The following is a 27,265-nucleotide window of genomic DNA, read 5'->3' as shown; positions in this document are numbered from 1 at the left end:
GAGTATTTTATATAATTTTCTCATTTTGCAAAGGAAAAAAACAGACTCAAAGTCAACAGGGATTATAACCTAGTTCTCCTGACTTCTAATTCAGCATTTAGCCAGGGTGCTGAAATGTAGTGTCTGAGGCACTAACCCTTCCAGAAGAACTGTTTTTGATTTCATGACTCAAAACACTAAGCTAAGTGGAAAGGAGGGTCCTTCTAGACAGCCCCTTCCCCCAAGCTTCATCACTCCTTACGCATCAGAGTTTGAGCATCTTCAGAAGGTAGCGCTTCCAGGGAAAGGAGAATCCTGATGATGGAGGAAGCATCGCAGTCCCCAGGAAGGCATGGGGCCCTGGTAGAGGGCTGGCTTCTTCATATTTAGGATCCTAGGAGAGTAAATTTGGATCAAAAATGGACCTTAGAGGTAGTCCAGCTCACTCATTTTGCAGGAGGGGAAACAACTAAATGATTTACCCAAGATAGCACAGCTAGGAGGTATCTTGGGGAATTTACACCCAGTTCTTCCTGACTAGGCCAAGTAACTCCTTTTACTACCCCATGCTGCCATTCCCCAGCCTTCTTCTGCCTTTAACCCACTTCTCCCCTTGTAGGTGCACAGAGGTAGGAAGCTACAGAGTACTTTTAGACTGGGGGAACCATTTTCTCTTCTTTGAGACCTGGACCCTGCAGAAGCTGGGGATTCCTGAGATGCCAAGTCCCCAGACTTCAAATCTAAAGAAAGCTTGAAAGAACGAGGAGGACAAAACTTTGTTCTTGAGAGGGAATAACTTTTTAGGAGAGGCAGTGAAAAGTTTTTCCTTCTTTTTACCTATCTGCATACAACCTGAAGGGATACCACATGGATCCTCCCCCACTCCCACCTCCACCCACTAGGGGTGTTAGCAGTCAGGGGAACTGTGACATGTCTGCATTGAGGATTTTGGTTTCCTGAGCCAGAAGCAGGATCTGGTCTCCCTCCCCATTTCTAGGCCAGAGCAGAACTTGGGTTCTACCAGCATTGGCCTCTTCCTTGAAGAACTTTGAGAGGAAGGACCATCCATTTTGAGTTCATTGTGGTACATAGTGTAAAATGTCTATTGTCTGCATCCTGTCTCCTTTTACAATAACTCATGTCATCATTTGTAATATGCTGCTTTGCCCTTATATCTACCTTGCATCTTTCTATTTTTTACATTCTTCTCTAATTTATGTTTTCAGATTTATTAAACACTGAGTTGTTCAGTTCATTATTTCTGTTCCATCCTCATCTAGACTGTTCATCTAATCTCCTTTTTAAACCATACCATTTTCAGTGATTATTCCTTTAAGGTATAATTTTAGGTTTAGGTCAAGGGGTACAATCTTGATAAAAGTATAAAGAGCCACTGGATGGTGATCATCATTATGATTGCTGTAATTATTGATAGAGCTATATAGTGCTTCAGAATTTAAAAAAGCACTTTCCTGATAACAGCCCAATGAGATAGATGTGAAGTTTTATCCTCATTTTACAGATAAGAAAATTGAAGATCAGAGGAATGAAGTGACCCGTCCTTAATAACAGAATTAAAGTGTCATGGTCAGAATTCAAACCCAGATCTCCTGATTCAAAAATCCAGTTCCTTTTTCATTATAATGTGATATCTGTCTTAAAAAAGGAAATGCCCCAAGGAAAATGGAGTTTGAGGAAGATTTTTTAGCAGCTGTGGAAAAGATAATTTATAAAGAGGGAAGAATATTGCTATGATGAAGTGATAAAGATGCAGATTAGAGATGTAGATATGGAATTTGAGAAGAACAAATAGATGGCTACCATAGAGAAAGAATTACAAAGAGTTTGGTTGAAAAGGAAAGAAGTTGAAAATAATTCCAAAATTTTAAGTTGAGGGAACTGGAAGAGTGATATGTTGTTGACAAAAATAAGGAAGTTGGGAAACAGTAGAATGGAAAATGATAGGTTTGGTTTCTGGACATGTTAAGTTTTGGTTCTAGAGGGACTTTGAAGTGGAGGTAATCTATAATAATTGAAAATATGGGACTGTTGGATGTTAGGATTGAGTATGATACAATGTTCTGTACACATTAGGTAACTAATTCTTTTTTATTTTTGACTGGCTGTAGATTTGAGAGTTATCTACATACAGATGGAATTTTATTCTCCTACCTGAGTGGGTGAGTGTTGAAGAAAAGCAGAGGGTCAATACAGTATGAAAAATTATGAAAGTTTTGAAACAGATAAGATAGTTATATTTGGCCAGAAGGAAGACAGTATCAAAGAGAAGTTTCATTGGTGTGCTAAGGATAGAAAATGCATTACAGAAAAGTAGGGAATATGTAGGGAAGAAATGGAAGTCATCATTATAAACAGATGCATGAAATATTTACAAATGGAAGATAGCCTAAAGTATTATGATAGATAGAAGAGTTGTTTTTCTTTTTTTCAATTTGGGAAAACTCAAGTAGTTTGAAACCAGAAGAGAAGGAGAACTTCGAAGTACTAGAGAGGGATAGGATCTTCATAGAAAGGAAGAGGGAATAACATTTAAAAAAATCAGAAGGAGGGATTAACTTTCAAGAGCTAGGACACATTCCAACCACTAATAATCCTTCTGGTTAAAAATAAGTATTCTGCCTAAATCTCTTCTAAGTCCTATTATACAATCCTCAGAAAAATAGGTACTTTATCTTCACACTTTGACTTTTATATAGCATCCTACCTCCTTTTACAGTCACACATATCATCATTTGTAATATGCTGCTCTTTCCTTACACCCACCCTGCATCTTTCTACTGTCCTTTTGAAGACCTACAATTTTTTATTTTTTCATAAAGTTGGCATCAAAGGATAGGATTAACACCAGTTGAAAGGCACAATCACTATTTATGTTGAATCAGTATTTATGCATGTATTTATATTTGGAATATGAGTGACTTTTATTATTTTAGGTTTTTAAAATGACAAATTAGGATTCTCTAGTGTTGGTTAAATTCCTTGTTTTAGCCTTCTGTGTATTGGACTAATCAAGTTGGGCTGATTTAATCTTACCTCTTTGGCTTATATCTTAAACATATAATTTACCCATGAGACCCATATATTGATCAAGGCTTTACTAAAGTTGAGTGTAGACAAGTGCCTATTTACATACTTATAATTACACCAGTTGTTTTTTTTTTAACCCTTGTACTTTTGGTGTATTGTCTCATAGATGGAAGAGTGGTAAGGGTGGGCAATGGGGGTCAAGTGACTTGCCCAGGGTCACACAGCTGGGAAGTGGCTGAGGCCGGGTTTGAACCTAGGACCTCCCGTCTCTAGGCCTGACTCTTACTCCACTGAGCTACCCAGCTGCCCCTACACCAGTTTTTAAAACTGTTGCTTCCATGGTGACAGTTCACTTATCTTTCAATATGTCATGGATCCTACAACAAACTTTTGAAAACTTTTTTTCTTGACTGATTCATTGATTTGGAGCTGAAAGCCTTCAAACCCATCTTATCCAAGCTCTTTATTTTAGATTTGAAGAAATTGAGGCCTAGAGAAATTAAATAACTTACCACAACAAGTAATAGATAGAGATGTAAGACCTCTGATTTTAAACGTAACATTCTTTCAACCATACCGTACTGCTTTCCCAAATCAATTTGTGCAACTGATTTTTCTTACCCCCCTAATTATTCAATAAACATTTATTTTATAATTAGGTGGGTATATACTCACTTTGGCATGGGTATTGCACATTCACATCTACATTAATGTCTACACATTCTATGAAACTTTTGTCTATATACTTCTATAAATCCTTCATAGAGGGTCTACACAATGCACTGAAGACCTTCCTTTGTATCTTTTAATATTTTATGGTTACCAAGTGCTGCATAATCAACTAATTTCCTTTTCCAGTCATACCTATTCTTGATGAATCTGCTTCTCATGCATAGGACAGTGTTGGTAATGTGCTGAAGACAACTGATACCCACTATATCTTTCAGTTGTTTTGGAGGTACTCCTTATTTTGATTCTTTTGAAATTATGGATTTCCATGACTGCTACCTATATAGCATGCTAAATGTGGGGTAAACCTCAAGGTTGTTTTGTTTTACATTTCTCTTATTATTAGTTTGGAATATTCTTTCATATGATTGTTAATAGTTTTAAAGTCTTCTTTTGAAATTTGTTCTTAATCTTCAACCACTTTTTTTGGGGGGGTCGTGGGGATTTTTGGTTCTATATATAAATGTTAGTTGTCTATCTTGATACCAAACCCTTTAAAGATTTTTCTTTTCAGCCATTCAACTGCTTACTTTCTTATCCTAAATGTATTAGTTTTGTTGGTGCAGAAGTGTTTCAATTTTATAAGGTAAAATTAGTTATTTTATCTTTGATAATTTCTTCTATTTTAAGATATATATATATATATAAGAATAATATATATGCTTAAGAATATATATCTTTTTTGCTTAAGAATATATATCTTTGCTTAAGAATATATATCTTGGGCAGCTCGGTAGCTCAGTGGATTGAGAGTCAGGCCTAGAGACGGGAGGTCCTAGGTTCAAATCCGGCCTGAGACACTTCCCAGCTGTGTGACCTGGGCAAGTCACTTGACCCCCATTGCCCACCTTTACCACTCTTCCACCTAGGAGGGGCCAATATACAGAAGTTAAAGGTTTTAAAAAAAGAATATATATTTTGTTTCCTAACTGAGACTCCATTATCTGATCTGTTTCATCGATCTACTCTACTTTTTAATCATCAGATGTTTTTGATGATTGCTGCCTTAAATTATAGTTTGAAGTCTGAAGTGCAATTATGTTTTCATTCTTAGTTTTTTCATTATTTCTCTTGATATGTTAGATTTTTTTAATCAGTCCAAATAAATTTTGTTTCTGTTTTTGGAGTTCTGCAAAGTATTTCTTTTCTATTTTTATAGCATTAAACTGTAAATTAACTTAATGACTTATCCATGAGCATTCAGTATTCTCCCAGTTATTTAATTTGTTCTTTATTTTCTCACAGAACACTTTGTGATTCAGACTATACAAGTCTTTTGTCATTTTGTGCTTTGGTAGGTACAGCACTCTTTCTCTCATATCCCACTCCGATATTCAACAAAAACCCTGTAAGTTCCATGGTGCCTAGTGTAATGCAGAGGAAGTGAATCTTGAAATTGAATGCATAGGGAGAAATGAAAAAGTTAAACAAGACCAGAAGACACATACATTTTAAATCTAAGGTTTTAATTAATTTTATCAGGCCAAGAACATTTTGTTTTAAAAGATTTGCTGTATATTAAACTATTTTCCTGTGGGATTAGACTTGTACTCCAAATGCAGTATTTTGCTCCTGAATCTGAATGTCTCATAAAGAATAGAAATGTTTTGTTTGAAAGGAAGAAATCTGGTTGACCCTTACTGGCAGAGCCATAAATGGTATTTAGCACCCTGTGATACAAAGAGATATTTCCAGGAAAACCACATTTCATGTTAACTGTTTATCACTTGCTAAAAAGTTTAGAGTTGCCCTTTAGGTATTCTAAATTTCAGAAAATATAGTGCTTATTTTTGTGCAGGCATACATGCCTTGGGTATCTCTGGAAAGTACCAGTTTCTCATACGTAGATTAGGCTAATTATGGTCATGTTTACATTCTTATCTCTAAAAGAGATTTAAGTAATTATTCACAAATTTAAAATACATATTTATAGCTAGCATCTTTCATATTAATCCTTAGACCTATTTCAGTCACTATAAAAGCTAGAGACTACAAGGTAGATAAGCATAGTAACTAAATTTTTTTCAGTTATCCTTATTTTGACCATCGAGCTGTACTCTTTCACATTTTATTTAAACTTTAAGAAACTTTTTGCTTTCAGTTTGGATTATTTAAACTTAGAGGAACTCTTTCAGTTGAACATATTCTCTCTTAAAATAAGTCCATTTTTATTTTGTAAATTCCAAAAGAGATGTAATTTGTCCCTTGTCTGACCCCAACACATTTGATTTTTTTTAGTCATTCTCTTTCCAAGTTGTAATAGTTATTCATTGTGCAATACTAACTCTGCCCCTTCTTGTGTCCTACCCTTTTCTTTGATGTTGCACTCTCTTTCTCAGTTTTACTGTTTGTTACTATACTATAGTACAGTGCTATAAATAATCTATCAATTCTTTATCCACTAGTCTGTTCTATTATACAGATCATAGAAATACTTCAATGCAAACAATAACACTAGTTCATTTCATTTAAAAGTTAATCAGTTTCCATTCTTCTATGTCCCCCATCTATTACAGAATCATAGTCACACAAATTCAGAAGGTAGAGTTGATAGAAGCCCTTAATCTCATTTTAATCCAAATCTGTGTCTAAATAGGAAGCTATTCTAGAAGAGGTATTCTTAATCAGGAGTCTATGGAATTATGGGTGGGTTTATTCTGAAAAAAATCATCTTTCTTTTTACAACTTTAACCCATTTAGCACTTCCTTCAATTGTGAATATAGGCAGTAAACTTTTTTTTTCTTTGAAAAGGGGTCTCTAGGTTTCACCAAACTACCAAAGGGGTCTAACATTCTTCTAGTGATGGGAAATCAGTCATCTCTTGAAGCAGACCATTCTCTTTTGGGGCACACATGTTTGAGGGAATTTTTCCGTTACATTCTATCCTTTTTACACTCATAGAATTTAGAGTTGGATTTTGCTCCTAGTTCTGACCTCTGGGGTCAAACAAATAAGTCTAATCCCTCTTTCCTCGGACCGCTCTTCAAAAATGTAAAAAAGTATTATCAAGTGCCATTTACGTCTTCTCTTCTTCAGGATAAACACCCCTTACCTTTTCAGCCAAACCCCTTCAATGTGATTTTTTTGTTCTTTCACTCCCTTGGTTGTCTTTCACTGGATGTCCACAAATTTGCCAATGCTTCTCTTAAAAAGTGTGGGATCCAAACCAGCATACTAATTGAGATGTGATCTCATGAGGGCACAGTATTTTTTAATTAATATTTGGGGGAATAGATTGGGAATTTAGAAGGTTGAGAGAAAAGAGAACTGTACACAAAGATAATAAGCATTGGAGATCAGCAGAGGGGACAATTTTTAATGATTGTGAATATATGGAGGGCTTGATATTATGTTGATAAGCGCCTTTTTTTTTGTCTTCATGAATTCCTAGTTGGTTCATGGAAAGATCTCTCTCTTTTCTCCACCCCACCCCCAGCCCTTCCCCTCATTCTTTTTAAACTCCTACCTTCTGTCTTACAGTTGATACTAAGTATTGGTTCCAAGGCAGAAGAACAGTTAAGGGTAGGCAGTTGGGGTTCAGTGACTTGCCTAGGGTCACATAGCTAGGACATGTCTGAGGCCAGATTTGAACGCAGTACTTCCGTTTCCTAGGCTTGGATCTCTGTCCACGGAGCCACCTAGATACCCTGGAAATCTCTCTCTCTCTCTCTTTTTTTTTTTTAAATTTTAAACCCTTAACTTCTGTGTATTGACTTACAGGTGGAAGAATGGTAAGGGTAGGCAATGGGGGTCAAGTGATTTGCCCAGGGTCACACAGCTGGGAAGTGTCTGAGGCTGGATTTGAACCCAGGACCTCCTTCTCTAGGCATGGCTCTCAATCCACTGAGCTACCCAGCTGCCCCTGGGAAATATCTCTTAATTAGTGTCTAAACTAGTATCTTAAAGGAACAGTGACCATTATTTTCTAATTCAAAAGTCTCTACACATAATATTATAAAAGTCATTCTCTTTAAAATCTCATTAAAAACACACATCCTTTGTGGAAATTTCATGGAATTTCTTCAAATTTTCTTGAAAGATATCTTTTGAAATTGAAATGGTCCTATCTTAGGAAACATAGTAGTTACATATGTAAAAGAAGATTGAGTAAAAGTTTAGGAAAGAAAATGAAGAATATGATAGGAACCAAAGAGATCTAGAGCTAGATCTTTGAGGTCATCTTATCTAATAACTATTTTACATGTGAACAAATTGAGACCAGAGTATTAAAATGACATGTTCAAAGGCAGTAATGGCAAAGCTGACCCTCAGGTCCAGGCCACCTATTCCAGAATTGCTTGTTTTTTTTTTCAGTACACTATCATAGTACATAGTACATTTAGTAAGTACTACCTGCCAGGCATCATGGTGTCTAGGACCCCAAGGATTTAATGAATAGTTTTCAATAAGTTCATGAGCATGAATGAAAAAAGATTACATCTTTATCTTCTCCAACCTTTGATCTTCTTTGTTAAGAAATTATTTGATGAACTTGTAAACATTCCAAAATGGGGTCCATATGCCATGAGGATCTGAAAAGGTTTGATGTAGAACAGAGATGTTAAACATGTGTCTTGTGGGCTGCATGATGCCCACAACACTCCTGAATTTGGCTCAAACTACATTAAAACGTAATTGGGAAATATTTAGCACAATAAATAAAAATATGGTAAAACATACTACTAGATTTAAATTGCTAGATTTATTATAAGATTTAAAATAATACTAGATTTAATAATGCTAGATTTAATACTAGTAATTGGTATTTAATACTAATTAATACTAGATATTACTAGATAATACTAGATTTAAAAACTAAATCAATATGTGACCCACAGGGACCTTTATGTATGGTTTAGTGGCCCCCATTTTAAGTTGATTTTTGACACCACTGATGTAGAAAATCATAAAGGAAAAAAAGATTCTGAGTAGTGGAGGTGAGAAGGGAGGACATTCCTGGCATGGAGGATAGCGAGTGCTAAGGTACAGAGGTGGGAATGGAGTATCATGTTAGGAACAGCAGGAAGGCCGGTGGTGGCTTCTATATAGGAGTAATTTGTAATGCTTCTGGAAAGGACAGTTGGTAACAGATTGTAAGGATCCTCAAAAGTCTAATAGCAGAGTTTATAGTTGATCCTAGAGGCAACAGGAAGTCTTTGTTATTTACTGAGGGATGTGTGTGTGCATACATACATGTGTGCATGCATTTGTGTGTGTAACATGGTCAGACCTGTACTTTAAGAAAATCATCTTACTAACTTTGCGAAGAATGAATTGGAGTGAAAAGAGACTTGAGACAGGAAGAGAAATTAAGAGGCTTTTGCAATAGTTACCTCTTGCAACAGGCAAAAGGTGATGAGAACTTGAACTAAGGTAGAGGCTATGCCAATAGAGAGAAAAGGCAAGATGCAAGACATGTTGTGGATGTAGAAATGACAAGATTTGGCAACTGGTCTATTGTGTGAGGAGCTGAGGGTTATTTAAAAGTTATCTTAAGAACCCGGCTTCAGCCACTTCCCAGCTGTGTGACCCTGGGCAAGTCACTTGACCCCCATTGCCCACCCTTACCAATCTTCCACCTATGAGACAATACACCGAAGTACAAGGGTTAAAAAAAAAAAAGTTATCTTAAGAGATTGTGAACCTGGTGGCTGGAAGGATGTTGGTAATAAGAAAGTTCAGGAGAGGAAGTTTGTTTTGGAGAGAAGTTAATGAGTTCTCTTTTGAATGTATTGGGTGTGAAATATGTCTGGGGACATCCATTTTGAAATGTTCAATAGGTATTCGGAGCTAGAGGACTAGAACTCAGGAGAGAGATTAGTCATGATGCTATTATTTTCTGCCTTAAGATAGTGTGTTTTTAGTGATAGGGAAAAAATCTACAGTTTTCTTCTAGATTTCTCTAAATGGGTAGGATACCAGCCATAGGTTTGGATAGTCTTTTAGTAGTTGTATATATTGTATTGTATATATTGCCAGCACTTGAAGTTCTTGGATTATCTTTGGAGATCTGCTATTATAGATATGACCCAGTCTGACCTTGATTTACTCTGCCACATTGGGTCCAGTGGGCAATGACTGTAATAAGGCAAGATAATAATTTTTTTTAAAAAGGGCATTTATAATTACTCCTGTGGTATGGCCTAATTTACAAATGTATTATTTTAACGAAATGGTTTCTTAATTTTTCCACAGTTCGTATTATGTGTATTAATTCTCCTTTAATGGTTTTTAAAAAAATGAAAATCAGGAAAATTAGCTAGTTTTTTCCCTGGTACTTTTGAACTATTTGAGTCAGTTCATGGTTATTAATTTAATTTCGTATGAGATAGGAATTATTCATCCAATGAGATAATGCGTGCAAAAATTCTTTATTAATTCCTATGTCCTATCCAAGTGTAAGAGATTAATATTATTATCAGTAGTTTGACATAAAAGGGCATGTAAATGTGCTCCATATTAATTGATATGCTACATTTTCAAACATTAAGTTCTGAGCTAAGACAAATTCAAAATTGGCCTCAGTAGATATTGTTTTCATCCCATAAGTTTGTATTCATATAAAACACTTAAAACTTTTATAAATATTTATTTTAAAATAAAATCTTCACAGGTCTTGTTTTATCTAGTTTTGTAACCTCCCACCATGGGCAAATCTAGGCAAGTTTCAACTGAACTATCAAGTTTAAAAAGCTGAATCCTTTGGGGAAATGTTGATTGTCTAAATCTCCCATATTGCATATCTAGAAATAAGATATTAAATTTCTTTGAAACTAGATATTATTGGCATAAGACCTCACCTTGGAATTTTAGAGCTATTTCATTCAGCAATTTTTCAGTGTAAGAATTTAAATTGCAAGCAAGAAAAAATACTCCTTCCTGGAAAGTTTTTATATGGCCATTCTGTTTGTGGCTGGCCCACTTTGTATAAGTATGTGATGTACATATGATAATTTGGGGAAATTCCATTCTTGCATCTGCAAGACAAATGAAAATAAGTTATTAATACAAATAGTGCTACATATCAGATTGAACACAAGACATTTTAGGTTTTCATTTATTTTGTATATAATTTATAATTTTCAAATTGCATCATGTTTCTTGCTATAGAGTAACATTAAAATGAACACTATGTATTCAGTTCTTTATTTCCTGTGTGTGGATGATCTGTTTTGTGGGTTATCCATAGAAATTTAAAAAAATTCTAGTCTGACTCTTGCCACCTACCATATTTCTGAACTGCTTTTCCTGAACATCACCAAGTATGCTGTGCTATTCTATAAAGGGAGGAGGAATTGATAGTTATCATTCACTTTCTAAAGATTGTCATGGAGAAGTGAGATTAAACTTGTTTTGTTTGGCCTCACAGGGCAGAACCAAGATCCAGGTGACTAATATCATGAGTTATAAGATAGATTCAAATTCCACTTTTGGAATTCTCTATGTGGCCTTGCACTGGTCATTTACCCTCCTTAGGCTTCAGTTTCTTGATCTGTAAAATGAAGGACTTGGCCTAGATTACCTCTGAGGTCTCTTCCATCTCTAAATCTGTGATCTTGAGTTGCAGAAATATCAAATTTGGTTTGTATTAAGGAAAAACTTTCTAACTTTAGCTACTGTAAAGTGGAATGGAATGTCAAGAGGTGGTAGGTTCCCTTTCTCTGTAGATCTTCAGTCAAGTGTACTCTTAGGTTGGGGTACATTATTATGCAAGTAAAAGTAGGGGGATGTGGAAGAGAAGCCAACTACCAGGGCACCTTTTTTGGTGGGGGGAGCCTTACATGATCCTTCTCAAAAGAGTTTAGAGAACTTTGTAATTCTCCTTTGCACTTATCACACTTTTCCTTGTGAATATTAAATAGTTTTGCAGAGTGAATCAAATTCTGGGCTCAGATTCAGAAAAACTTGGGTTCAAATACCTCATCTGGCACTGTCAGGCAAGTGGTTAAACAAAGCTCTGAGTTTCATGTAACTAATTAGGTCCATAAACTTTAGACAATAGCTCTTGGACAGCAGGGAGTATTAATTGTTTCATATTTGTATACCTAGCCACTAGTGTACTATTTGGTATGGAATATCGTACAGAATTTTAGGAGCATTAGTTTCAAATCCAGGTAAAGATATACCATTTATTGTCATCTGAAAATCTTTTATCTCCCCTCCCCTTAATGGAGAAAGGCTGAAAAATTAATGCCATTTGGTAGAATTTCCAGGACAAAGATTAATTCATATTTTCTTTTAGTAGTTCTCTATGATTTTTTAAAATAAAAAAGCAGCAAACAGATAAAATGAAGTGCAGTAAAAGAGAAACTGGGAATTATGAGAATATTATTTTCCATATTGATTTGTTTGAAAACATTTAGTATGAGTGTCCATTACATGGCCACTGCCTACAGATATTACCTTCCTATTGGAGAATAGCTGTCTAAATTTTTATAATCAGAAAGTCTTTTTGAATCAGGTTATTAATTCTTAGGGCTGGTAAAAATAGCTCCCTCCCAGGTTCTGATCTCAAGGAGTTTATAGTCTAATGCAAATATACACATAATTCATGTATAATAGATATACACAGAGTGTGTATGTGTTTACACATTTATTTTGATATCACCTTCATTTCTAAGTGTATTCCTCCTGCTCTCCTACTCAGGGAGCTATCCTATGTGACAAAAGACAAAAAAAGGAAAGAAGAAAATTTAACAGATCATACCAATCCAACAGTACAATGCTCCATACTCACAATCCTCACCTTTCCAACAAATGAGACAAAAGACATTTCTCGTCTCTTCCCTTGGTCATAATTACAAAATGTTCATTTAGAATTTTTATTGTTGCTTATTTGTACATTGTTGTAGTCATTTTATATGTTGTTATTCTCATTCTGTAAGACTTCACCTTCCATTAATTTATATAAATCTTCCCATGTATCCCTGCATAGTATTAGCCATTTAAAAAAAATGATATTATCTCCCAGTTTGTTTAACCATTTCCTGCTTGATGGACATCTTTGTTTCAAGTTCTTTGCTACTACATAAAATGCTGCTATGAAAAATTTAGTATACAGTGAACCTTTTTTCCTCCCTATCTTTTCCTTGGATTTTATATCTAGTAGTATTATCTCTAGGTCAGAAGGAATGGATATTTTACTTAATTTCTTAGCCATAACTCCACATTTCTTTCTAGAATGGCTGGGTCAATTAATAGTATCACCAACTGTATTAGTGTCCTTCCAACATTGCTAGCCTTGAATTTTATCTTTCCCAGGAATATATCTTTTTATTTCTCTATTTTTTAATTATATATTTCCATAGAGATTCTGTCTTATTTGGAAGACCTAATAATAATTAGGGAAAAAAACTGGACCAGAATTCTTGGAGATATCTCTAGTTATTGATATTGACATTTAAAACCTTTATTGTAAATATCCTTATATGTCTATATTTTTCTTCATTTATTGTCTTTTTGTTTTTATTTTCATTTGCAAATTGTTTTGTTTTTGTAGATATTTGTAATGTCAGTAAGTCACTAAGGAAGAATTTATTAAATTTTTATTATATGTCATGAACAATAAGTGCCAGGTATACAAAAATGGGCAAAAACATAATTCTAGTCTTCAAGATACCACTTTCTAATGAAGGAAGTCAATATGTAAATAATTCCGTATATACATGATAAAGAAATAGTAGTTGGAAGATAGTATCAGAGGGAAGGCACTAGCAGGGGAGTGATGGGGTAAGTAAGACCTTTTATAGAAGGCTGGATTTGAGTCTTGAAGAGAGCCAGAGAAGCTAGGAGTCAAGTGTGGAGGGAGAGCATTCCAGACATAGGGTACAATAATTGCAAAGGCAAAAAGATAGAAGATAGAGTTGGATGAACAGTGACTAGGCTAATGTAGCTGGATCATACAGAATATGGAGAGAGTAGAGTTGTAAGAAGACTGGAAAGATAGGAAAGGGGAAGATTGTTAAGGGCTTTAAATGCCAAACAGAGGATTTTATGTTTGATCCTAGAGGTAATAGGGAGATACTGAAGTTTATTGCATGGGGGTTGGAGGAGTTGACATGATCAGACCTCTACTTTAGGAAGATCAATTTGGCATCTGGGTGGAGTATAGTTTGGAGAGGGAAAAGAGTCTTAGGCAGGGAGTCCAGTAGATGAATTAATGTAAACATAACTTTGATGTGGAATTGACAGCTTTTCAAAATCCATTTAATGGAGTCCTCTTGCTGTAAGAGAAGTAGCATATGGGCTTGACAGGTGACATTAATCAAAAAGCTACTAAAAGCTCGCTTAGATTTCACACCTATACAGCAGGTAGGACATCATTGCATTGTAAATTGGTTCAAAGCCTGAAAAAGGATATTCTATTATTTGAAGTTCTCATTTACTAGTTTCTTTTCTTCCCAATTCTTCTCTCATTCCTGTTAAGCCCATTTTAAAATCTTTGTTATGATTTCCAGTCCTCAGACTTGTAGGTCTTCAAGAAGAGGCTGATGACATTTATTGGTGATTCCTTTTGAAGTTCTACCTGAAGTTCAATTAAGTTCTAAAATTCTAGGATTCCATGAATCTTTCCCTAATCTTTTAGTTTCTCATTTTTATTCTAGTTTCACTTGCCTCCTTAGCAAAACGGAACCCTCTTTTTTGTTACATTGCACCACTTCTTGAACTGTCCTTAATAACTATTTGTTTACAGTACTTGACTTTCAGTCATATCTTCATTATGCTTAAGGCCTTCATTGCCCTGTTTGATTTCTTGGACTTTCTAAGTGGCCTTCATGCTTCCTGTCTTGCCCTTCTCTAGTCTGGCCTTCATATAAAAGTCAAAGTAATCTTTCTAACAATGTCACTCCCCCATTCAGAATCCTTCTATAACACCCTATCTTCTATTGTACAAATACCTACTTCTTATCTTGACATTGAAAGGGCCTCCGCAATCTGCATCTAACTCACCTTTATTCTTTTTTTTTTTATTTTTTTTTTAAGCCCTTAACTTCTGTGTATTGGCTCATATGTGGAAGAGTGGTAAGGGTGGGCAATGGGGGTCAAGTGACTTGCCCAGGGTCACACAGCTGGGAAGTGTCTGCAGCCGGATTTGAACCTAGGACCTCCTGTCTCTAGGCTTGGCTCTCAATCCACTGAGCTACCCAGCTGCCCCTCTAACTCACCTTTAGCTTTGGGCTCACTCTCCAAATTGTACTGAGACTAATAGTCTACTTCCCAAGAGCTCTGCTAGCTATTGTTCTCTGCTTCGAGGGGTATAGAGATAACTTCCCAAGTATCTCTTTGTATCATTTAAAAGAATTTAAGTAATTTTTTATTGATGTATTTTGTTAGTTATACCACCGTGGTTTCCCCCAGTATCCCTCCCTCTTCTCTTTACAAAAAAGCAGTTCCATATTAAAAACAATATTTTTAAAGGCAAAAAAGAAAAATGAATATGAAAAATGAGCAAAAATGATCAATACATTGCAGAAGTCTGAAATATGCAATGTGTAATACCTGTGGACTCCTCACCTCCATGAAGCGAGTGGGTGGGGATATCTTCTCATATCTCTTCATTTAAGTCATGCTTGATCATTTAAATTTTGTTACATTTACTTTTGATTGTTTTTTTTTAATGTGTGGTGACTCTTTCCATGTTCATTGTAGTTACAGTATATCCTGATTTTGTGGTTCTGCATACTTCACTCACAGAACGAAGTTCATGTAGGCTTTAATACGTTTCTTTGTATCTATCACATACATAATTTCTTATAGCACAGTAGTATTCCATTACATTTATGCACTACAATATGTTTGGCCTTTCCCCAAAAGTGGGGTAATTATTTTGTTTCCAGTTCTTTGCAATCAAAAAAAGCACTGCTACAAATATTTTTTTGTGTGTATAGGGACTTATTGATAGCTTCCTTATGGCATAAACCAGTAACTGAGTCTCTGGTTCAAAGGATATAGACATTTTATTACACCAACAATATATGAATGCCTCTGTTATTCTACAGTGCCTCCAACATTGCCTGGCCATTTGGGTCATCTTTGCCAATTTTCAAGGTATGAGATACAACCTCAGGGTTGTCTCAATTTGCATTCTATTTCTTATTAGTGATTTGTCACATTCTTTCATGTGATTGTGAGTACTTTGCAGTTCTTCTTTTGAGAACTAGTCATTTGTTCCTTTGAGCACTTAACTGTTGAGGAATAACTATTAGTTTTATATATATTTGTTTGTATGTATTTTGGATACCAAACCCTTATCAGGGAAAACAGATTCAAAGATCCTGCTTCCCTCCCCCTTGCCCCATTCAATTGCTTCCCTCTATCCTAGGATCATTGCTTTTGTTGGGGCAGAAGCTGTTAGTTTTAGTTCAATTGAAGTTATCTATTTTATCTTTTGTAATTGCTTTATCTCTAGTTAAAAACATATTTCCTACCCACAACTATGAGAGGTATATGATCTGCTTTTCTTTAATATTAAGATCACATGTCTATTTAAATGTATTGAGGAATACGGTATACGATGTTGGTCTAAGCCTAGTTTCTGCCCTCCAGAATCAATTAATGCGTTATCATTTCTCTGATATCAATTAACCCATCAATATTGCTTAGATTTTATTGAAAGCTATTTACTGAGAATGTATGAGAGAGACTGATATACAAAAACTCCCTAATGCTTTCACCCTTCCACACAGCTACTCAGTCCCTGGTATAAGGGTAACCTCAAACATAAAGTGGTTGCTTCAAGTCATCTCTCTTGGTAGGAAACCATCCTTGGCTCTGGGAGTCATTTTCTCTGTTTTGTACCTACTAAGTTCACATATAGATGTGGTGTTACTGATGGATAAATTGCTTCCTTGCTTCTAGGGCACAGGTGCCAGATTCATTTATTGCTGAATTGGGTCAAGAAGGTGTTCAGGGCTGGTTCCTCACTGGACTGCACTCCTATTGCTAACCCTCCAGTTGCTGAGGGAAACTTTGATCGTCCTTCTTAAAAAAAAATTTAAAAATTTCATTTCCAAGTTGTGCCCTTCCCCCAAACCCCTCCCTACACAGAGAAGGCAAATAAGACACCTGTTTTACATATGAAAGTCATGCAAAACATTTTCCTATTAGCCTTGCCCCCCTTCACAGGAAAATAAAGAAAAAAATAGAAATATGTTTCTTTTTGGACTCTGAGACTTGATGGTCCTTCTGGTCTTGGTAAGTTCACAAGGTCCATTCTGTCTCTGATACTTGTTCACCTAAGATTAGGAAAAAATAAACTCAAAGTAACAAAAGAAATATGTTAATGTAACATTGTAACATATTCATGGCCACAAGGTGGCTAGGGGAGAGAGAGAGAGAGAGAGAGAGAGAGAGAGAGAGAGAGAGAGAGACAGAGAGAGAGAGAGACAGAGAGAGAGAGAGACAGAGACAGAGACAGAGACAGAGAGACAGACAGATGGACAGACAGACAGAGAAGAGAGAGACAGAGAGAGAGAGACAGAGAGAGAGACAGAGAGAGACAGAGAGAGAGACAGAGAGAGAGACAGAGAGAGAGACAGAGAGAGAGACAGAGAAAGAGAGAGAGAGAGAGAGAGAGAGAGAGAGCGCAAGCTTGAGGAAGCTCCCTTCCTGTAGGCCAACAGTAGCTCTTTCTTTGCTTAACACCAGAGAAAGGAGGGGGAAATTTGTGTTTTGGAGTCTTTTGTATATACTCTTAGCTAAAACTCAACAGCCAATTAAAAGCCTTTTTTCTCACCATACCATAAACGAATAGGAAAGTCAGAGAATACATGCTCTGAAGTGGGAAGGGAAAAGACCCCTTTAGAATGTATTTCTGGAAGCAGGTTCTCCAAGCTTCCCCCAGATTAGCAGCAAGCAGAAAATGCTGTGCATACTCTTAATGACTGTTCTCATTGGCCATTTTCTTCATCATGCTCATTTTACACTAGTCTGTTTCTTGTGTATGCACCAAACTGGGCTTCTAAGTTGATCTTCTCTTGTATACTCGCCTACATCTGTGAATTCATAAAAGCCTCTGTGCTTTCAGTGCACTCACTTCTCTCTTCTATATGTTAGAATCCTCATCTTGAACGTCACTGGTTCCACCTCTTTCATGAAGATGATCCTGATTTTTCAGATGAGACTGCTGTTTTCTTCATATTTGAGGAAAATTTATAATTTCCTTCTCCTTTATCTTTCCCTAAAGTATTTATTTTCTTCTTCTTCCTCTTTTGTTTTGAACAGTGGAGACTGTGGTCACTAGTTTCTCTTTGTTCCTTCCTTCATCCTCAGAGGCTGTATATCTCCAAAGGGGCAATAAATAGTTTTACCATTCTTTCAGTATATAAAAACTTAATTATCAAGATCCTTTTTAATTGTTCAAACTTTTTTACCTTTCTTAACTTTATTTTGTTTGCAATGTTTGTCTTCTTGAAATTTTAATCAGTGCCCCCCTTTCCCCTTTTTTCTTGGTAAGAGCACTTGGAAGTCATCAAATCTGTTAAAAATTCATCTTCTCCTATAGGAATATGCTTAGTTTTGTATACTATGTCATTTTTAGGCATAAACTCTTTTTCTTTAACTTTGTGTGTTTATTCTAATTTTTCTTTTGTTGTAGCTTGTTTACAAAGTCCTATGCAATTTTACTTGGGGACATGGGGTTACTTTACAGGAATTTCTGTTATTTTATTTTATTATATATTATTTTATTATATTTATTTTATTCATTCTCTCTCTCTCTCTCTCTCTCTCTCTCTCTCTCTCTCTCTCTCTCTTTCACTTAGTTTGCTGCATTTCTCTTGGTTCTTGAAAAGAGGAAAGAAACTAGGTTTTTTACCAGAACTTTTTCATTTGGCCTTCTGTTTTTCTAGCTTTATATTATTTCTTTTCGCATACTCTATGCTCTTGCCAACCTCTGTTTATTCTCCATTCATTCCCCAAACATACCCCCATTCTCCTGCCTTATTGTGCAATGGACTCATATTGTTTCATATTAGGTTGTTTTTTGTTCTTCCCTAATCTATTGAGTTTTTAAGTTTTAAAGTATAATTCAATAATACCTTCCTTCAACTTTCGCCAGTCAGTAGTGACCCCCTCTCTCTATCTCTCTCTCTCCCTAACAAAGAACTATGCTTGCACCTCTCTAATTTGGCTTCATATTATTTTGTACTATAATTTTTCTATGCCTCATATCTTTACTACCTGTGTGTGAAAGTAACAACTTCTTTGGATCTGTTTCCTCGTCTTTAAAATAAGACAATTGGACTAAGCGACCTCTCAGGCCCCCTCTTTCCTCCCTACTAGATTATAAATGCTTTGAAAGTAGAGATACTGCATTACCTAAACCTTTTTTTTCTACTTCAATACCTAGCCCAGTTATTAGAATATGATAGGTTTTTGTTGTATTTGAGTTAAATTATTCAGTGTACTAATATTTGGAAAATCTTCATGAGTAGTACAACCAGTAAAAAACCCCATCAATACTTTGTTTGTTCTTATGTGGAATTCTTACCTACTTCCTTCTGTAAATCCTTCATAGAGAATCTAGCCATGGAATCTTTCCTCTGGGTACCAGTGGAGGGCTTCAACTGTCCTTTTGTTATCCTCACTCTTGATACATGACTAGCCCACCTCCTTTGTTACTGATACCTGTCATCATATCATTATGTACTGATTTACTTCTTGCATTGTAAGTTCTGTTGAAGGACTCATGCTCATGTTACTAGACTGTAAACTCCTTAGAAGTAGAGGCCAGATTTTTCTGATATTTCTTTTATGTGCCTTTACACTGCTCAGTACTAGATAGCACATAGTGAAATACTTAATATGCATGGTGAACTATCATTTAGAGCATGTAGATGCTTAAAAAACACTATTGTATAATTTGGGGCCAATTTAAATTAAATAAATTGGGGCCATAACTTAAAGGATTTATAATGACTCACATTTATATAACACTTGGACATAGGGCTTTTCCCCCTCATGATGACTTTGTGAAAGAGGTTATATAAATTCAATCTTATTCTCATTTTAGAGATGAGAAAACTGAGTTTCTTTATTGTTTCTTTATTTGTGATTCCTAATGGAGTAATTTGCCCAAGGTTATCTAATTAAGTATGGGAGTTAGTCCTTGAACTCAGACCTTTGATTCCTTTCTCCAATGTTTTTTTCCCCTACATCATTCAGCTTCCGTTTTATGATAAACTGTGGTATTCTTTTCTTTTTCCATTTAAGAATATTACTAAAATCATGATGTCAAAGCTGGCAGGGTGTGTTTTCTAAAATGAAAGTCATGATGATTGTAAAGCTCAGGGCATTACCAGTTTGGGAGGAGTTCAGTAGGGAGGAGGGAACAGCTGTGAGAAAGTAACTCTTGACTCATTTAGTTGTAAGTCTGTCTTTGCTCTGACACCTGCACTAGAGTATCTTCTCTTCTGAGGTTTCAAGTCTAATCAGAAACTTCCAGTTTTTATTACTTCAATGGACTGATTTTCTTCTGCATTTGGTCATGAGGGTTAATTAACTCATGTCTTTCTTTTTTTCCTTTCAGTCTGCAACTGTATCCGATGGTGGTAAGTCACAATTTCTTAAATACATTTTTATTCTTTTGCAAAGAAGTACATTAACTGTGAAAAGTATATTGGCCGCGGCCTTCACTTAAAAGGATTATTTTATTGTCATGCACTTTTCATGTATGCAAATAGTTGTTCTCAACAGTTGAGGAGCTTCACTTTTTTCATAAGTAGATGTGGAATTTTCAAAGTTATTTGTCATATTAAAAAAAGCATTAAACCTGAACATTCATGTGATAATTTCTGTAGTAGTTTATGTCTATAAGATTTACTTTTGCAACAGTATTTCATATCAACACATGCTCATGTCTCGCAAGTTAAAACAAGCTTTGATGCTTCTTTTGCTGTGTAGCCAGCTTTTGAACTAGCAAGTAGGACTGCCAAACTCTCAATAGACCAGGGAAGTTGTGGAGAGGTAGAAGACACTTTAAATTCTTGATTTATTTATTCCTTTACTAAGAAAAAATGTGGTGGAGAAATTGTTATTTTGATAAATCTTAAACCTAAGTAAATTCAACTTTTCTTATCTTTTCTTTTCTTTTCTTTTCTTTTCTTTTCTTTTCTTTTCTTTTCTTTTCTTTTCTTTGCTAAGTCTTTGTTCTATGCCCCTAAAGAGAACTGGTATAGAGCAGAAAAAGTAGAACTCTTCTGCCTTCATTTAATATCTTGTGATACAATGTTCATTTAATATGAACATTAGAATACATTTCAATAATTTGGGGGGAGTTTGTAGTTGTCTTAAAAAATCTAGGAATTTTCTTCTCCATTTTCCTCTTCATTTGATATTATGAGTAGTTTTGAACCTACTTTTATGAATTCTCTAGTCTATTTCAGGAGCTGAATTATATGGTTTCATTCACTAAAAGGCACCAGCACTTTGTGGTCCTATAACATGTAGTATGTAGGTCATAAATAAGTATAGGTCATGAGAGTTGGATTCAAGGGCTGTGGCTAAAGAATGAGATTCTCTTTTTACTCAAAGTTTTTTACTTGCTTCTTTTCTCTTTATGGCTTTCTTTTTTTGCCATTAGTATCGAAAATTACTCATATTAAAGGTCTGGGGGTTTGGTATCATGACTGCTTGAATTATGTATCATCAGTGATGTGTCATTTCTGTCTGAGCTAGCTCGGGAAACAGTGTTCATGAGAGAATTGGATTTTGAATTTTTGTTTGAATAGTTGTTTATTCCAAAGCAGAAATCATTGTGGCCCTAAACCATTTGTTGTTTGTTATTTTAATTAAGGCATTATATTACTTATTTTTATATATTAATGAACATATTATTCAACTATTTAATTTGGGAATGAGAGCAACTTTCTTATTGGTAAAAAAATAGTATTGCCACCAAATCCTGGGTTAATAAATTTATATATGATAGCATTAGTTATTCATGTTTGCCATTTCTGTACTATTACTATTTCATCTCACCCTTTATTATGGAAAACAATAATTTGTGTGAGTAAATTTGAAAATTGGTATAATTTCCAATGTATGCAAATAATATATAATATAATAGTATTATTTATAATATATATTAAATATAATATAATACATCGAGTTCAATGTATTATAGGTTATGAACTGTATTACATCATTATGCATATAAGTTTGATGCTGTAGAAAGAGCACTGGATTTAGAGTCGAAGAACTTGGGTTCCAGTCCCTGCTTCACTACTTACTACCTGTATGGCCTTGAGCAAATCTGAATATCTTTATGGCTTTAGTTTCCTTAACTGTAAAATGAAGGAGATGGCCTAGATCAGTGATGTCAAACTCAAATAGAACTGGGGCCACTAACCTATACATAATGATCTCAGCAAGCTACATATTGACTTAGAAAACCATATATTGCTATTATCTATATTTTATTTTTATTTTTTTTGTTAAATATTTCCAAATTTAATTTTAATCTGGTTTGGATTATACTCAAGGAGCATTGTGGGCCTCATATTTGACACCTCTGGCCTAGATCAAGGGTTAGCAATCTATGGGCCAACAGCTCTACAGCCTGTTTTTATACCACCCAAGAGCTAAAAATGGTTTTGACACTTAAAAATAATATTTTATTGTGTTTTAAAATATCAAAACCATTTCAGGCAGTACAGAACTGGGAGAAGGGGAAGAGAGGGTATGGATTTGGCCCTTAATATAGTTTTCCCACTCCTGGCATAGACAATCTTTATGTTGTCTTCCTGCTCTGAATCCTTTGGACCTATTATTTTTAAGTGCTAATCTTCAAAAGATTTCTGCTAACCCTGATAATGGCACAAGTTACAGACTCTTTCATTATGTCATATTTTCTTCAGAAGGTAGTACCCTAATCAGGAGGCAGCAGAAATTCCCCTTTTATTCCTTCTGTGGTGGGGGATTCCCCCAGGTCTTTTTCCTCTTTAGAATATGCATCAATCTTTACTCTTCCCCCTTCCTTATCTAGTTTCCTCTATGAGCAAGTTCTTGGATTGGTATGGGAAAGAATAAGAGAAAGTAAAATGGCATGGAAAACCCTTCTCTACCACTGTTCTGGCCTATTAATGTTAGCAGCTGTGATGGGAGACAAGGAACAAGAGGAAGAAAGAAAAAAGGAAAATAACTACTAATCCCTGTCTCTGGGTTTTTCCATCCTTTGCTGTTGTTTACCTTCTTCACAAGCCTGGACATGTGAAGGAAGAAGACCTATTGTTGCTTCTTCACATCCACAGATTTCTTTTCTTGTTGTTCAGAGCCTAAAACATTAGTTTTCTCTTCCCAACTCATGAGTCAACCTTCCTACCCCACCAATCATTTCTTACTCTAGAGCCTCCTTCAGATTTTCATCCTCCTGAACCCTTTGCATCACATCCTCCTGGAGTCCTTCACTCTATGCCAAGGGAATATAAGCTGATTTGGCATTAGGGGAGAAAAGTGTATATGTGGGGGAATGAGTGAGGGTAGGAAGAAAAGGAAGAAGATCAGGAGAACTGCCTCAATTCCTACTGCTTAGTTATTGGAGCAAAAGGAAATATATTTCTCAAATTCCAAATTAGATATCTAGATCCATTTTGGTGAAGAAACACTGTGAATATTACAGAATTTGGATGGGACTTCAGTGACCATAGTCCAAACCATATATGAAAGAAGTCACAACTATAACTTCCTAACAAGTTGTTAACAATATCTCTTTGAACACTTCCAAGGAGAGAGAAACCACCATGTTTTGTTGTCCATTCTACTTTTGGACAGCTCCAGTGGTTAGGAAGTTTTTCCTGACATCAAGTCTAAATTTGACCCTTTGCATCTTCTTCCAATTTCTCTTGGTTTAGTATTCTGGGGCCAAACAAAACCAATCTAATCCCTCCTTCACATGGTAACCTTTTATGGACTTGAAGATAGTTATATTTACTTTTAGTTATATTTACTGTTCTTCTCTAGGCTGCATCTGTCAGGGTCCTTCAACTTACCCTCATGTCATGGATTCAGAACTCTTCATCTTCTTGGTTGCCCTGCTCTATTGAATGACTGAGTGAATCTTTTATTTGTAGGATTATAGGATCATATGGTGATAATAGAATCATATAGTGACAATAGGATCATATAGTGATAATAATAACAGCCAGAATTTAGAGTTTGCAAAGTACTTTAAAGTTTGCAAAGCTTTTTATAAATTTTATCTCATTTTATCATTACAATGTTGAAAGGCAGGTACTATTATTATCCTCATTTTATAGATGAAGTGACTGAGGCAGATAGAAGTTAAGTGCCTTGCCTGGGGTAAGGGCTAATAAGTATTTGAGACCAGATTTGAACTTAGTTCTTCCTGACTCCAAGTCCAATACTCTTATCCACTGTGCCACCTAGCTATCAATATTAAATGCTTATTAACTGAAAGATGAAATGGAACAAAAGATTTAGCTCAATGCTCTAGTTTGTCAAGGTCTTTTGGTATCCTGACTGTCATTTGCTATATAAACCTTACTTTCCAGCTTTTTCTCATTTGCAAATTTGACAAGCATGCCATTTATGCTTTCATTCTAGTTACTGATAAAAATGTCAAACAGAGTATGATGCCAAGCACAGATTTTTGAGGTACTCCATTGGAGACTCTTACTGCCTTGACATTACCAACTGTTCTTTGAATCTGGCTGGGCCATTCCACCTACTCCTGAATCCATCTGATTGTATTCTTGTTCCTTTCTCTCCACTTTCTCCATAAGAATAGTATGAGGTACTTACCTAGGAAAATTATATCCACAGAATTTCCCTTATCTAATCACTTAATAATCCTGTGGAAAAAAAAAAGGAAGAGGTTTGTCCAACATAACTTGTTTTTGATGAAGTCATGCTACTTCTTTGAAGTGACTGCTTCCCTTTCTAGATATTCACCAAGCATTTCTTTAATGGTTTATTTTAGAATTTTTCCAGGAATCAAAAATGAAGGAAATTGGCTTGTGATTGGTACACTGTTCTCTTTCTTTTTTTTGAAAATTGGGACCACATTCGCCCTTCTCTAATCTTGCATCACCTTTCCTGTTTTCCACAGTCTTTCAGATATCATTGACAGTGCCTCAGATGTTCCAGTTGCCAGTTCCTTCAGGTCCCAAGAGTGTCATTCCTCTGGACCAAATGACTTGAGCCCATGAAAGATAGCCACCTACTCTTTACTTATCTTAGGTATTAATTCTAGTTTAGTCACTTCCATTTTGTTATTTCTGGTGCAAATTCATTCTGCTTTGCAGATAAAATATCAACAGAATCAAAATTGGATTTTGATTCCACATTTCCCCTGTTGTCAGTATCCTATCATGCATCCCTAGCAAAAGTCTTATTCTTTCTTTGAGGCTTCTTTCCCAATATAGTTTTTTTAAATTGTTTTGAAAAAGTGCTTTGAGAATTTACTGTACACTTTTTAACAATTTATTTTGTAAGATGTTTCTACATGCTCTTACATTTGGTGTAAAACATTTATACACATCCTTTACAATTTGTACATATATTAAATGACTGTATCATAAACGTGGCTCTCTGGAATTTTATAAAAGGAAAGCTTGGGAGGAAAATTATTTATAAAAATATTAACAAAAACCCCTGATGCTGAAGTGTAGATGTTCTCACATATCCTCATTTTGTTATTATTTTTTTTTGGTTTCATCTTATGCTAGCCTCTATTTTTTATTTTCTTTAATCATTAGTACAGAAAAATGAAAGTAAGCAGCCCCCAGAGCTCAGAAAGTAGCCCCTGGCCCTCTGCAGCAAGCTGGACTCCTGGTGTGATAGTTTTAAAAAACATGCAAACCAACCCTGCCAATTTTTGTTGTTTCTTTGCCATTTTCAGCATTCCTGATGCTATATACCTTTTTGGCTTAATGTAATAATACATTTTATTCATATTCTAAGCCTTGATTCTATCTTTCGCAAGAATTTTATTTTAAAATATAAATTGGTTAGCAATTTTCCTGTGCTTTGTTACCTTAATGTACCAAATATATTATGGATTAAATGAAACCATATAGCATGGTGGAAAGTACACTAGACTTGGAATTGAAGAGAGCCTTGGGTTCCAGTCTGCTCTGATACGAACCGTGAGCAGCTGCATGATCTTGAGGAGGGTAGTCATGTTTCTGAGTCTCTGTTTCCTGATCTTTTAAAGAGGACTATTGTGAGGAAAACCTTCTGTAAACCTTTAAATTCTATCTAAGTGTCAACTATTATTATGACTAGAATGTTAAGGGTTAGACTGGAACTTACCCCATTAGTACTTTACTTCTGAAATAGGTAAACTGCCAACACAGAGTAATATTCACAACTAGGGCACACCCACACACCCACAAGTGACAGGAGTGACACAGGACAACAAGGGATATTCAAGGGATGTGGGAATTGGGAGAAATCACCTGAACTTGGAAAAGTCAGTTGACAGTTTTACTGGTCAGCCTAGCCGGGGAAAAGATAAGGGTTGAAGGCTATCTTTCTGTGGTTTATTTCTTGGGTTTGGAGAAAGGCACAGAAGTAAAGAAAACCTGTTTATTAAAGCTTAGGGGTTAGGGAATGGACAGACTAAACTAATTTCTAATGGATAAGCTCAGCAAAGGGAGTGGGACAAAACTACACTAGTTCTAAGTTCAGGCTGACAGATTCAGCCTGTAGGTTCATAGGGAATGAGAGTCTCACTGCAGGGGACCACTTCTGTTCTAACGTTGTCCACAGTCTTCAGGAGTCATAGTAAGTAAGTCCACAAAAGGGGTAAAGTCACGGAGCTGAATTGGTTCGATATGTCCGCTAATCAAACCAGAATCACTGCTCAACTTGATCTTTCCCAGGATAGATGGATTTATAGGATACAGTAATTTTCTGGGCTCTTCACTTCCAGCAGCTAAGGAAAAGCCCCTAACTGCCAGCAGTTGAATCCAGGGAGAGTCTCTCAGAAAAGAAGTCTCACTCCATCATTCCATGCTTGGAACCTTCTCTGTTAGCCCTTCAGCTAGCTTATGCCTCTTACTAAACTTTCCCTAATTCTCTTAGAACAATTCCTATGTGGAAAATGCCTTCTGTGCTCTCAAAGACAAGATAATTCTTTGATAAATTGGGTTCTATATATAGTCACTAGGCAATCTGATTAACTAATTAGTAGATCCCTGTGCATCCACATTATTATCCTGTATATCAAATATATTAGTATACTAAGAGTCCTTGACTCATCTAAGGGGTACAATGAATAGAATACTGAACCTAGAGTTAGGAAGACCTGAGTTCAGATTCAACCTCAGATACTTAATATCTGTGTATATCTGGGCAAGTCACTTAATTGTTTCCTGCCTCAGTTTCCTCAGTTGTAAAATGGGAATAATAATAGTACCTACCTTTCAGGATTGTTATGACAATAAAATGAGATATTTTTGAAGTGTTTAGCACAGTCCATAGCACATAGGAGTTGCTCATGCTTATTCCCTTCCCTCAAAATAGTTTTGTGAATAATAAACATTT

The 27,265-nt window shown here is 35.5% G+C and overlaps 1 protein-coding gene across 1 annotated transcript in view; it reads left to right on the top strand.

Annotated features, from left to right (window-relative positions):
* The window catches only part of RGS12 (regulator of G protein signaling 12), a 150,806-nt gene that overhangs the window by 75,774 nt on the left and 47,767 nt on the right, over window positions 1-27,265 (top strand). Inside the window, exon 3 of the mRNA XM_044681770.1 lies at window positions 20,286-20,307. Within this exon, the coding sequence (XP_044537705.1) occupies window positions 20,286-20,307 (22 nt within the window). The remainder of the gene's footprint in view (window positions 1-20,285; window positions 20,308-27,265) is intronic.

This window comes from Gracilinanus agilis, chromosome 6 (genome assembly GCF_016433145.1).
Source record: "Gracilinanus agilis isolate LMUSP501 chromosome 6, AgileGrace, whole genome shotgun sequence".
Classification (NCBI taxonomy): domain Eukaryota; kingdom Metazoa; phylum Chordata; class Mammalia; order Didelphimorphia; family Didelphidae; genus Gracilinanus; species Gracilinanus agilis.
Note: the sequence above shows the minus strand (reverse complement) of the source record. Positions and strands in the feature narration are given on the sequence as shown.